Genomic DNA, 13,892 nt, shown 5'->3' with positions numbered 1-13,892 from the left:
CAGTCAGGTCCAACTCGGGCTTTGTTGGATTCTTATTTCTCTCTCCTCCTGGTTGATGAGAGGTTTTGTCTGATTTATCCAGACAAAGCCTCACATCATTCCACTGGATGACATGACTTTACTTCCACTACCACCTCGGATGTTCGTTCATACTGCACAGCGTCTGCCCCACGATCCAGTCCTACTTAGGCAAGCCCCTGACAGCCGGAGAGGGGAGAGAGAAGGTGCATCTCCGCGATTTCGTCATCATGTGGCTCACCGTCTTCCGACACCATGATAAGTTATGAGAGGTCTTGTCTTTATTGCAGGTTGTCATCCCACCTCTCGTCAATGCTTTTAATTGTTGAATTTTGACACATACTTCACTGGATGGGCCAGAGCTTCGATTCAACTGACCATGTTTTGCCCACTTTGCCATGTTCCCTTCATTTCATTCTTAAATGTTCACATCAACGGTTTATATTGTCTTTCAGTTACACCAGTTCTAATTCTCCAAGTCAGTCTCAATGTACCCAAAGGTTACCTCTTTGCAATGGGCGGGAAAGCGCACTGAGAATGCTTCAGAAATAAACTCAATACAATGATATAGCTCAGTAATTTAATATCCTCCTGTGGTCATATTGTGCCATTTTGCAGGTCTTAGGTTCAAACCACAACAATGCAGTGGATCGCCCTGAGGTCAATACTTTTAAGTCATAATAATAATAACAACTCTTGATGTGCATATATACACATTATGGGTGTTCATGCTATTTAAGTTGTATTAGAAAAGATGATCTCTTTATGAGCACAGAATTTCTTGTGTCACAGTTCTGAATGTAATATAAAGTGACTACCATTGTTTTTCAGAGAATTTCTGTATTCCAAGGAAGAACAAATATCATCCTTTGTATGGAAATTCTTTGAAAGATGGTCACTACCCCCCTTCTCCAACCACCAAACATAACCATATTATTATTTGACATAAGGAGCAGACAACCATTATGCATCAAATCAGGATGTCAAACTTTCCTGATGTGTTAACTCCAAACCCCACCTTCTCCATGTTTTCAAATAGTATGGTGTTTGCACAATTCAACATTTTTGTGCCTGTAGATTTCATGTCAAAATCTCCTAGGAAGCATTGCTGCAAACTTATTTTCCCAAAATTGTTATACATGAACACATAGATATATACTACATTTGTAAAATAGATATTTTACACAAATAAACAAGTCATCATCAGTTGTAATGGTTGACTCCACTTTGTGGTTCACTCCCCTTTGCCATGTAAAATGCACTTTTTTTGTGTTTTAGCATGCAGATTTCAGGTCAAAATATTTAGGAATTATTGGACCTGCTGCAAAGGTTTTTTCCAATATTTTTATGCATGAACACATAACACTTCATTTTCCTTTTCTTGTTTTATGACACCACTTTCATATTTTGATATTGGCAATTTAATAATATTCCACATTCCTGTTGCAGCAAATATTGCTTTCATAGATCATTTGAATATATTTGATCTAATTATCCACCAAAGTAATCGTCTCCTTTGAAACAGGAAAATGTATACAGACTTTGCTAGTCTCAGAATTCATTTGTTTACCGATGAGGTAGCAGATAACATGCAGGCTGTATTACATGTCAGTGATGGATGATAAATCCCCTTTTTACAAAATCACTGCATGTGTGATTCCCTCTTCCCACCTATCTTTCATCAGTATCCTGGACTTTGCTATTGCCCTTGCCCAGGCTAATAAAGAAAAACTTTATTTGGAACCACCTATGAGAAAATCTCACTTACTGTTGGATACTCATTTCAATTCTTGGGTACCATACGTGTGATGAGACAGACTATCAGGCAAAGCTATCAACTTATTTTACTTAAATAAGGAAATAAGAGCAAGCATTGGAGGTAAATTTATGTAGCCATACTATTTTAATCTACGATCATTTTCTTTAAAGGGATACATCGCTGTGATTTCCAATCATCACCTCCAGTAGGAAGGCAAAGCAGTCCAACAGTTCTAAAGTCATCAAGAAACCATGCACTAACCGCAGGGCAGATGATGCGAATCCACAGAGTGAACACTTAGCCAAATTAAACCATGATAAATAATGGTCAGTTCTATCAATCATCATTAATCTATTTGATTCACTCTTTATTTAATGCAATTGGTTAGGATATGTAACTCATCCATTGTGCTGGTAATACTCATATAAAAGTCACTGAACATTTTTATCTAGAGTAATAATTATTCAAGTATCAGACATCAAGTAATGGACTTTCAGTGCATTTAGCTTGGTGGGTTGGAAAAACCTAAAAACCTGTGCTGAAGCCTGTGTTGGAGTCTGTGTTAGAGCCTCAGTCAAACAAAGCAACATCAGAGTCTCTGGGCGTCAGCAAGAGAGGAAGGACTGGTAAAGGTATGCACCTGAGCAATATTGATGCTGGTTTGTTGGAGTGTGGCGTAATGCAGATTTATTGAATTGTTGAGTTAGTTGATTAAAGAAATAAAAGTAATTACATTGACCTTTGAACCAGAGTAGTGAGAATAGTTAAGACTATAACTTGTCTCAATGTTTATGTAACACTTTATACCAAATCAAATATTATATACAATAACTGCATTGGCTGATGATATAGTTTGGTGTTCAATAGTGCAATAAGTTAGCATCACAGTACGTTGACGGCAAAAGTCCTAAAGCTGAGAGAGAGACATATTGAAAAAGTGCACAGCATTTTATCTGGACAACTGAATGGAAATTGTTTTAACCCATCTCGCTGTGGCAGTAGCTGTTTTGGTTGAAAGTGAAGAGTAGTCATACAGAAGGCTCTATCTCTAAAAAAGGGTTTCTCAAACCCACTAGTTGGAACTTCAGGGATTTTGCTAGAGGACTGTGAGGAGGTCGCCTCTCACACCAGATCAATCAATTATAAGTCACAGTGCATGAACCACTATGTTAAAATGAGGTTACAAAAAAAAAGCGGGCCTGTTCTATAGTATAAAAGTAATTGCTTAGAGTAAAGTCATATGTTGATCATATTTTTATGAGTTGTAAAAAAGACAAAGGTAAAAGGGAGAAATAGTGGTGTTGGGGGGCTTTGCATAAAGATTGTAATGCCAGCTCCTGAGGCAGGTCACACCGCCAGATCATCAGATTTCGCCCTACTGCTGGTACGACTAGATTTGCTAAGCCTACGGTTGTCATTAAAGTAGATTTTGGCAGTAGCGAGTGGTACGGTCTTGCTCTTCTCTGGAGTGCTTTGCGCATAATTTATTTGAACAAATCGACCATCTCCAATATCCTCCTGCTTTTGGACCCATTCCGCAGCACTGTTGACTGTGTTCTGCTGGGATTCCAGTTTATTGGGAAATGGGTTGATGTATTTTCCATTTGCACTGTTCAAGCACTGATTAAAATCTGGGGGTGGGGTGCAGCTCCGAGGCCTCACATTCGTTTGATGGAGGTTGTCTGTGGGTAACTTGGTCCTGGTTGCTGGCGGTATGGCTTTGTCGGAGCCGGACAACTTTTTCCTGAATTTTTTCCATGCAAGGTGGCAGAGCTCAGCCAGGCTCAACAGAAGTGACAGCACTGCCACGGCCAGCATGAAGACGATGAACACATTCTTCTCTGTGGGTCTAGAGACAAAGCAATTCACAGGATGGGGGCATGGACTACGTTGACAGACGTACAAAGTGTCCAGAAATATCCCATAAAGCATGTATTGTCCGACAATGAAGGCCACTTCCATCACAGTCCGTATCAAGATACTGAATACATAAGTGTTGAGTAGGCAACCTTGAAGCTTAATTTTTCCACTCAACTCATCGCTGTAGGATAATTCAGCTTTTTCCACTGGATACTCCCGCTGATGGTAGGAAGAGTTATCACTGATTTCCAACTTTGTCCTCTCCTGGTGTTCTCTTAGTTTTTTCTTCTCCTCCATGCGTACGGTGTGCATTGCATGCCCCATGTATAGAAGTGATGGGGTGGACACAAAGATGATTTGCAGGACCCAGAAGCGGATGTGGGATATTGGAAAAGCTTTGTCGTAGCAGACATTTTCGCAACCTGGCTGGGTAGTATCACACAGAAAGTCAGACTGTTCATCTCCCCAAGAAGACTCAGCTGCTGTCCCCAACACAAGCATCCGGAAGATGAAGAGGATGGTCAGCCAGACCTTCCCAATCACTGTGGAATTTTTCTGTACTTCTTCCAGGAATTCTCCCAGGAAGCTCCAGTCACCCATGTCTGCTCACCAAATATGCAGGCTCTGTTGAAAGGAACAAAATAGATATTACAAAAAATTATATCTTTTCAATAATCCCAACTATTCCTTAGCATGTATTGGATATAATGCAAGTTTGATAGCATAGACCCCCCATCAGTTATATACTGTGTGACATACAGCCATTTTGATAAATGTTCTTAATCCACCATTATAGGATCGATTCCAAACAAATACAATTATTCATAAACATTAAGTTTAAATCACATAGTGGCGACCTCGTATTTAGGTAGGTTTAGTGTATGTTCCAACATGGCTCCAAAACCATAGCAAACAATTATCAAAATGCGTGGACAGTGCAAAAATACTAAAAGTCTGATGAACAGTATTATTAAGATATAGAATACACTCATTATTGAAAAACACTGAAATGAATGTAATAACCAAAGGGTGACTTACTGGTAATTACATTTGAATCAATGATATATGCACACACACAAGTGAATATAATGTTCCGCAGGTGACAAACTAGTAATAAAACTAATCCAACGCCATTTTATTTTGCATTTAGATATTTGGTATCTCCTGTGTCAAAGCTCTGAAGCTGAATCATGCCATAGTTTTGCAGCTTGAACTCGTGGGGGATTTTTTTTTCCTTTTTTGTGATAAAGCTAGGAGCTTGCACATCGTCCCTATCACACTTGGGCATTACACCATCATAGCATGGGCATCAGCCCTTCACAGCTTGTGCAGTTCTACAATCCCAGGTTTCAGTTTCACTGATAGAACTAAGCCAATGAGCTCAAATACGATGGGATCTTCTAATGAATTATGTTGTATTAGACACGGCTGACACAAACTTGCTGATGAACACCAAGTTTAGATTCAGAAAATAATTGGAAATTTAGGGCCTGACTTAATATTGGTCAGACGGCCCGTCCTCTGTCAGGGCAATGGAGTAAGTTACTCAGTCGCTCTAACGGAAGGCTCATCCGCCAAATTTTGAAATGTCTGCTGGTGCAGAATACGTTTGAAGCATTGTCAGGAACCACTGTCATGGCGGTTCCTGTCAATGCATTGTAACAATGACGGATGTATAAAATTTCCTCCCATGGTGAGGGGGAGCACTGAGTACCTTTCAGTGCCACTTTCCGTCAGGTTTTCCTCGCAGTGATGGGTATTGAAAAATGGCTGTATGTATAACCCTCTAAATTTGGTTGTTGTACAAACAGCCAAACCTACGATAGGCCTTACTCCATCGGGCAGCCTGAGGAGGTTGACCATGGCAGAGATGGAGTGATCTCTGCTGTCGTCAGACCATGGCCATCCCAATTAAAATCAGGGGTGTTATGTCTATGGAACACATAGGGGCCAATTCGGATTCGTAAAATCACTTACAAATAGCCATACGGAGCATATTTCCCGTACGATTCGTACCCTGAAACATCTCCGTACGTACGATGAAGTACGATTTGAATCCAACGTAGATCTCTGTACGAATCATACCAAAAACCATACGACTGAAATATACGTACGATTTGTATCCGGTAGAGGCATTTCGCAACGTCCGTACCTAAAGGAGCAGCAGTTTCCGGCCCAGCAAGTACGATTCGTCTCTGAGAAACTCCGTGCAACCCTTTTTCTATGAGAGCTCAAAACATCCGTAAAAGCAGAGTCCGGCCCAAACCCCAGCCCTGGTACGCGACATACATGCCATGAACCCCATAGTCTGTGTCATCCCAGTCCTGTACGCCTACAACCTGGTGCACAGAAATCGACGACGGCGCATATGGTGAGCACAACGTACCGCTACAACGGAAGTGTACTTGTACAGTGCGTCTCACACGCACGCGTATAGCACCGTTGCAATAGTGATACGATGCGCACACATGCCAGGAATGTTGGGGTACGGTGCGTTTTACACACTCGCGTATGGCACCATGACAATAGTGATACGATGCGCACACATGCCATGAATGTTGGGGTACGGTGCGTTTCACACGCTCGCGTATGGCACCAATACTATAGTGATACGATGCGCACACACGCCATGAATGTTGGGGTACGGTAGGTTTCACATGCTCGCGTATGGCACCATTACAATAGTGATACGATGCGCACACACGCCATGAATGTCGGGGTACGGTGCGTTTTACGCGCTCTCGTATGGCACCATGACAATAGTGATACGAGGCACACACACACGCCATCAACCACATGTGGCCAACAGTATGGGTGTGGGTGGATATGACTCCCAGCAGTGCCCAGACAGATGAGGGGGTGGGTGGATATGACTCCCAGCAGTGCCAAGACATATGAGGGGTGGGTGCACAGGACTCCCAGCAGTGCCCAACAGTATGGGGGTGTGTGGATATGACTCCCAGCAGTGCCCAGACAAATGAGGGGTGGGTGCACAGGACTCCCAGCAGTGCCCAACAGTATGGGGTGGGTCCACAGGACTCCCAGCAGTGCCCAACAGTATGGGGGTGGGTGGATATGACTCCCAGCAGTGCCCAACAGTGAGTATGCCACTTTCCATGTGAGCTGGAGGCTTGCAGAGACCCAGGCTCTTCTTTAACAACGGACAGCAGTACCGCATCACCCTGCTTCCCTACCCGGCAAATGTCATCAAGAAGACAGTCAACGAGCAACTGACCATCTCCCTCCAAGCAAACATCTCCAGCCAACCCGCCCCAGTCCATCTTCCACAGTAATCACCCCACTGCAACAACCTTCATTGCCACCACCAACGACATCTTGGACCCTGCTCAACAATGGTGAGACCACCACCCTCACCTCATCGACCTCTCAACGACATTCTACACCATGTGCTACCACACTGTCAGATGACACATCTCCAACACTGGGATACAGAGGAAGGCCCATGATGAATTCGCCAAGTACCTCACCAGCAAGGCCCAGTGAGTCCGCCTCCCCCCTTCGGCACGTAGTACACTGGGGTAATCGGGTCCATGCCCCAGGGCTCATCTCTCATCGTGACAATCTACAATGTCTCCATGACCCCCTCTCCACCATCACATGCGCACACGACCTCATCATCATGTCCTATGCCATTGACACCCAACTGCTCCTCACCCTCACCAAAGACCCAGCCACTCCCAGATGCAACCTTCAAGAAGGCATGAGGTGCGTTGACAAATGGGTGAACATCAGCCACATGAGGCAGGACTTGGACAAGACTGAGCTCATCATCTGAGGAATGTCCCCTTACGGCTGGGACAACTCCTTGTGTCACACCGGCCTGGGCAGCGCACAAGCACACAGTGGCCACACACGCAAGCAGGTGCTCATCGTACGCTCCTCGCTCACAATAACCATGCAACTCAACACCATCTCTACCTCATGCTGCAAGTCCCTCTGCCTGCTGCAATGGATCTTCAGATAGCTCCACTCCTAGTCAAGACAGACAGTCACCCAGGTCCACGACACCAGCCGGCTCAACTACGGCAACGCCCTCTACGCAGGAACAACAGCCAGACTCCAGGAGGACTTGTGCACATCCAGGGTGCATCTGCACACCTCATCCTCAACATCCCCTGCCACAGTCACATGATCGTCCACCTGAGATACCTACAATAGGCTCACTGTCAACTGCAGGACCACCTTCATACTACTCAGCCACACTCAGGAGGCACTCCACAACCCCAGCCCCAAAGACGAACATGGACGTCTCCCATTCAACACCCCATTGCCCCAACTCCGTCCAGCCAACCTTGCCATGGGCACCATTCATCGCATCCACAGTACAACTGCATGCGGGAGATAGTTCTCCCACATCACCAAACAGACCTGGTACTCCCTCCCTGGGCACCTCCACATGACCCATGACCTCTACACCTTCATAAAACTCTTCCAAAACTGTCTGTCTGAGCAGTATGGCAACCCCCCCCCCTCAGCAGATTGAAACCATCACGGGTGAGTATTGTGCTCCATGTATGTATTTGATGATACATTGTGACCTATGTGTGTCCTCGACCGGACTCAGATCCCAGTGTATGGATGACTTGAGTTTGTTCCACACTCCATACTTTGACATATCCCCACACGTATATTGTTGACTCTTGGAAAATGATTGCAGCATCAATTTCACTTGTGTTCGCTTTGTTTATTTATCTGTCTTGTGTGGGAACCGTGAGTAAGTGCTAGGTGCTGTACAAAAATGCTGGGAATCCAAAGTTCACAGAGGGAGATGTGATGCCTTGCAGTTTGAGTCAACAGAGTCCAGACCATAGTGCTTGGCATCATTGTTCAGACTGCAACCAGCAAGTCCATGTGGGAGAGTAGGACAGTCAATGAGGTGATGCTGTTGCACACAAAGGCAAGATGCCAGACCAGGTGACCTGGGAGATGGGTATGGCCCACTGCCTCTCACTGTCTTTTCCGTGGACGACCCACCTTCCTTGGGGGACACTCATATGCAGGCCTTGACGATGCATGGGATGCTCCGTCAGACGATTCCTCCTCCTCCTACCTCCCTGTGCCTGCTGGCGGTCTTCGCCTAGATATTTCTGCCTGGTGACACAGGGAAGGTGCTCCATGTTGTCAGCAATCCGACTGAGTGAATGACTATGTCCTTTTGCACCGCCAGGAGTTCAGCCAGTCCGGCCTCCATCCGTCCTTGGTGTTGTTGTTGACTGGCGTGTTGCTCGGCCTGTAGGTTTTTGATCTCTGTGAGGGCCCCCACTACCTGGATGAACTCCCTGGTGTCCCGCCGGTATGCCACCATGATGCTGCGCAGTTCAGACATACCGGGCCCTGCAGCTGGCTGGTCAGGTTCTCGCCTCTGCCTGGTGCCACTCCCACCACCCCTGCCCACTCGAGCCTGGCCTGCCATTGAGGGCACATCGGGTTGACGGGACCCCTGAGGGATGGAAGTGGTGGTGTTGTCTGCCACCTCCTGGGTGCCCGGCGAACCTTGTCCCTCATTGTCAGACTGGCTCAGTTGTTGAGTGTGGGCAGGGCTCCGAGATGTCTGCTGGGATGTGGCAGGAATGGGTGTGGTGGTTGGCGCAGATGTTCTTGATCCAACTGCTGCACGGCTTTGGGCACCAGAGGTGCCAGGTTGGTCAGGGTCATCCATGGAGTGGTGAGAGGCGATGCTGTTGGTGGGATCAGGGTCCTGGGTAGCCTGGGACTGCGAATCATCTCCCCCAAAGTTGTCAACTTCTATAAGCTACAATGCAGTAATAGAAATCTAGTCATGCCCCAAATCACTAAACATATACTAACTAAGCATCTCGCCTGCAACAACTCACCTCTCCGTCGGTGCCACCAAACTGACCTGAAGCTTGGGGGAGGCACCGATCCGGAGGAGGTGTGGATTTAAATACCATAACTGAAAACTAGAAAGGGGACTACTTTTCTATCGTGTCATCCCTGCCTGTTACCAGTTTTCGTCAGTGGGATTGAATGAGATTTAATCTCACCTCTTGACAGCAGCCGTCTTCACAACTACTGGAGAGACATTATCCTAAACCTCTGATCAAGCGGCCTTTCAAGCGAGCACACAACAATAATCGGGAGGCGCTCCTAGAACCACCTGTTCCTAAAACCCCCACTGACAGACTCACCCTTGTGAGTACATTCAGAAGCAATAGCCTGCAGAGAATTATCAGGAAGCACTGGCGTATCCTGAATCAAGGCAATGAGAAAATCGCACTGCCTTTGTTTGCCTTTAAAAGATCAACCAGCATCAGGGATCGCCTCATACACACGTGTCCCAAAGAGACTCCGAAAAGAACTCTGGGCACGTTGTGGGATCTACCACCTGCAATTGGCCACCATCCCTGTGGGAATTGTTCTATCTGTCCACAAACCAAACATTCTACTGAGATAGATATAGGAACTGACAGGCCATGGTTACAAACTCACTTCACCAACTGCAATAGTGATCACCGTGTTTACTTATTGACCTGCCATTGCTCCTGTCAGTATGTAGGAATGACCACTCGCAAGGTGTGTATACGCATGCTGGAGCATAAGAGCTCGTTTCGCTGCAAAAAATCTATGACGCAGTTAACCAAACATTTTCTCGAGAAACAACATGGTGAATCAGAATTTGCGTGGACGGTCTTGGAGAAGCCCTTCATACCTTTCCATGTGAAGAATGTTTCTAAATATCTCTTCCTGAGAGAGCAAAAATGGATTTATAAGCTTTCTTCGGATACAGTGGGACTCAATGATCAGATACCGTGGTATGCTCTGTAGTTTTCCTCAATTGATATGGAGATACCACATGAAATGAGTTGCCTTTTTCTATATACTGAGTCTATACTCCAGATAGTGGGAAGAGTTTGATCTGTCGCAGACATGTCCCTAAGACCCAATGCTTCAGCATATTATGTCTGCAATGAGACCGCAATGCCTTAGGACACTCTTACAGTAAGCTTTAATCATGTCCTAATTGTTTACACCAGGGGTTTTAGCAACATATTCTTCCAACCTACTACACCAACTAGAGAGTAACTCATATGTCCAGAACTACAAAGTTGGCCGACTTTGAGTCATCCTGTAGTTCTGGCTCTATTTTCAATTTGTTTCGTTTTTCCCCCTCCAAGTTTGTCACTACGAGCTGCTGGGTAGGAGTAGCAATGGGTGACACTAAATATAAAGGACTTTTCTAGGAAGGAGGAATAAATATGGTGACAGCGTATTGATCGATAAAGCACCATTCTGAGTATGCACGCGGTTGGAACTACAGAACGGGCCCCGATGACGTCATTCTGTAGTCCCGCGCATTGATCTGAACGCCGGTTTTGGAATGTTTATAGCGAGCTAGAACTTGGCACGGTTTGAAACGGAGTTGTTTTACATTGTCACTCCGTTTTGGCACGGTTTGACGGCTGCTGTCAAGAGGTGTTATTAAATCGTATTCAATCCCACTGACAAAAACTGGTAACAGGCAGGGATGACACGATAGAAAAGTAGTCCCCTTTCTAGTTTTCAGTTATGGTATTTAAATCCACACCGCCTCCGTATCGGTGCCTCCCCCAAGCTTCAGGTCAGTTTGCTGGCACCGACGGAGAGGTGAGTTGTGCAGGCGAGATGCTTAGTTAGTAGATGTCTAGTGAATTGGGGCATGACTAGATTTCTATTACTGCATTGTAGCTTATAGAAGTTGACAACATTGGCATCACTTGTAGTTAAGACAACTTGCGTTGAATTCACATAGAGTATGTGTTGTCATTATGAATGACAGGTGTTTTTCCATAACACCGGTCTATGGGGCACTAGTCGGGTATTTGGGGTGCACTCTACCACAGTTTTTATTTTACTTTGTGGACTTTTGTGATACTTTGAGCAGGGAATACAATTAGGCATCTTTAGATTCTATATCAAGTATGGATTTTTGTTGCTTTTCCCTGGTCGCGTTCATTTGTTCCACAGTGCGGGGCCTCGTGTACCTGAGCACGGTCCAGGTGAGTTGAGTTCCAGTCCCCTGTCATTCTGGGTGAGCAATAAAGTTTTTTTATCGTTTGTTACATATACAAGAGAAGAATAAGAGCACGTGTGGTTGTTTGAATCATGTAAAAAGTTTTTGTTACTAACAAGAGTGATGTATATACGTTTTCCGAGATCACGTTGAGTATCCAGTGACAAGGAGGATGAGTATATGAATGTAGGGACAGGTTGTATCGTTCCTACCAGTATTATCTATATCCTTTTCACCTATTAGTTGGGTGCTTTATTGTTTTCACACACATATAACAGTAGCAACTAATTTAAGAGCAGTGGCCCTGATGAAAGCCAAGGGACGTCTTGCCCGGTAGGCAGAAACATGTTGGCCCTATTCGCGACAGTCATTTGTTCCATACTGTTGCTTGCGCTGTTCCTGTTTTTTAATTAGGGGATGTGCCTTGTTCCTATTAAAGAGTTGTTTAGACACATCACCCTATTTTACATCCACCACTTTTTTGTATAGTGCACTGTGTTTCTATCACTTTTCACCAACCATCATAAATTGGCCAACAATTGGAGGTTCATTTCACTGTGGACCGCACCCAGTAATCACGATTTACTGTGTGGCATGGGGTCTAGATGATCTAGGGACCCTCCAGGCCACGGTGTGGACGGCCAAATGATAGGACGGATCACTTGGTTTGTTTGATGGTTATCAACAAAGTTTCCGTACTGGATTTGGTTGACCAGTTTGTGATTGTTTTCTAGACACTACTTTTCTTGTCTACCACACACGTTTCTCTCGTTCTTCTCTGTTCAACCTTCAGAATTTACTATATGGTGACTGTAGCACCAACTGACATAGTGAAAGATTTGTCAGTCTGGCCAGTACAATGTTTGGCTCATAGACCTCCTGGGTTCTTGTTTGTGATTCATATGATGTTGCAGGGGAAATGAACCACTAGTAGGTCTTTAATCTTTTCCCTTTGACCCTTCTCCCCCTGGTGTTTGTGTTTGCACTGGTCACAGGAGGGTCTTGTGCTGCCTACACCAGGGCCCAGTGTCAGCTATCTTGTCAATACATTCCCACTCCATGTACATTGAGCATGGTGCAAGGGTGTGTACCTGGGCATATGGGATGAGTGCAATTGGGCATGGGCGTCCACAGAAATGTTTATAGGGGTGGCCACATTTTTAGCTTCATCACATCCCCCTTGCACCCTCCTCCCCTCTGCCTTGCACACTTCTTGCACTCTGCCTTGCACACTTCTCGCACTCTGCCTTGCACCCTTCTGACCCTCTGCCTTGCACCCTTCTGGCCCTCTGCCTTGCACCCTTCTGGCCCTCTGCCTTGCACCCATCTGGCCCTCTGCCTTGCACCATTCTCCCCAATGCCTTGCACCCTCCTCCCCTTTGCCTTGCACCCTTCTGGCCCTCTGCCTTGCACCCTTCTCCCCACTGCCTTGCACCCTTCTGGCCCTCTGCCTTGCACCCTTCTCCCCACTGCCTTGCACCCTTCTGGCCCTGTGCCTTGTACCCTTCTGGCCCTCTGCCTTGCACCCGTCTCCCCACTGCCTTGCAGCACCCTCCTCCCCTCTGCCTTGCACCATTCTGGCCCTCTGCCTTGGACCCTTCTCCCCACTGCCTTGCACCCTTCTGGCCCTCTGCCTTGCACCCTTCTCGCCCTCTGCCTTGCACCCTTCTCACCCTCCCCCATGCACCCTTATTGCCCTCCCCCTTGCACCCTCCTCCCCTCTGCCTTGCACACTTCTCGTACTCTGCCTTGCACCCTTCTCCCCACTGCTTTGCACCCTCCTCCCTTCTGCCTTGCACCCTTCTGGCCCTCTGCCTTGCACCCTTTGGGCCCTCTGCCTTGCAACCTCCTCCTCACTGCCTTGCACCCTCCTCCCCTCTGCCTTGCACCCTTCTAGCCCTCTGCCTTGCATCCTTCTCCCCACTGCCTTGCAGCCATCTGGCCCTCTGCCTTACACCCTTCTGGCCCTCTGCCTTGCACCCTTCTCCCCACTGCCTTGCACCCTCCTCCCCTCTGCCTTTCACCCTTCTGGCCCTCTGCCTTGCACCCTTCTGGCCCTCTGCCTTGTACCCTTCTGGCCCTCTGCCTTGCACCCTTCTCACCCTCTGCCTTGCACCCTTCTCACCCTCCCCCTTGCACCCTTATTGCCCTCCCCTTTGCACCCTCCTCCCCTCTGCCTTGCACACTTCTCACACTCTGCCTTGCACCCTTCTGCCCACTGCC

At 46.5% G+C, this 13,892-nt stretch overlaps 1 protein-coding gene across 1 annotated transcript in view; it reads right to left on the bottom strand.

Annotated features, from left to right (window-relative positions):
- Window positions 1–429: 429 nt before the first annotated feature.
- The window catches only part of GJA5 (gap junction protein alpha 5), a 297,542-nt gene continuing 284,079 nt past the window's right edge, over window positions 430–13,892 (bottom strand). The window contains exon 2 of the mRNA XM_078656772.1: window positions 430–4,261. Coding sequence (XP_078512898.1) covers window positions 3,125–4,237 — 1,113 coding nt within the window. The 5' untranslated portion in view covers window positions 4,238–4,261 and the 3' untranslated portion in view covers window positions 430–3,124. The remainder of the gene's footprint in view (window positions 4,262–13,892) is intronic.

The sequence above is a fragment of the Lissotriton helveticus genome, chromosome 8 (assembly GCF_964261635.1).
Source record: "Lissotriton helveticus chromosome 8, aLisHel1.1, whole genome shotgun sequence".
Classification (NCBI taxonomy): domain Eukaryota; kingdom Metazoa; phylum Chordata; class Amphibia; order Caudata; family Salamandridae; genus Lissotriton; species Lissotriton helveticus.
This window is presented reverse-complemented; position numbering and strand designations above follow the sequence as displayed.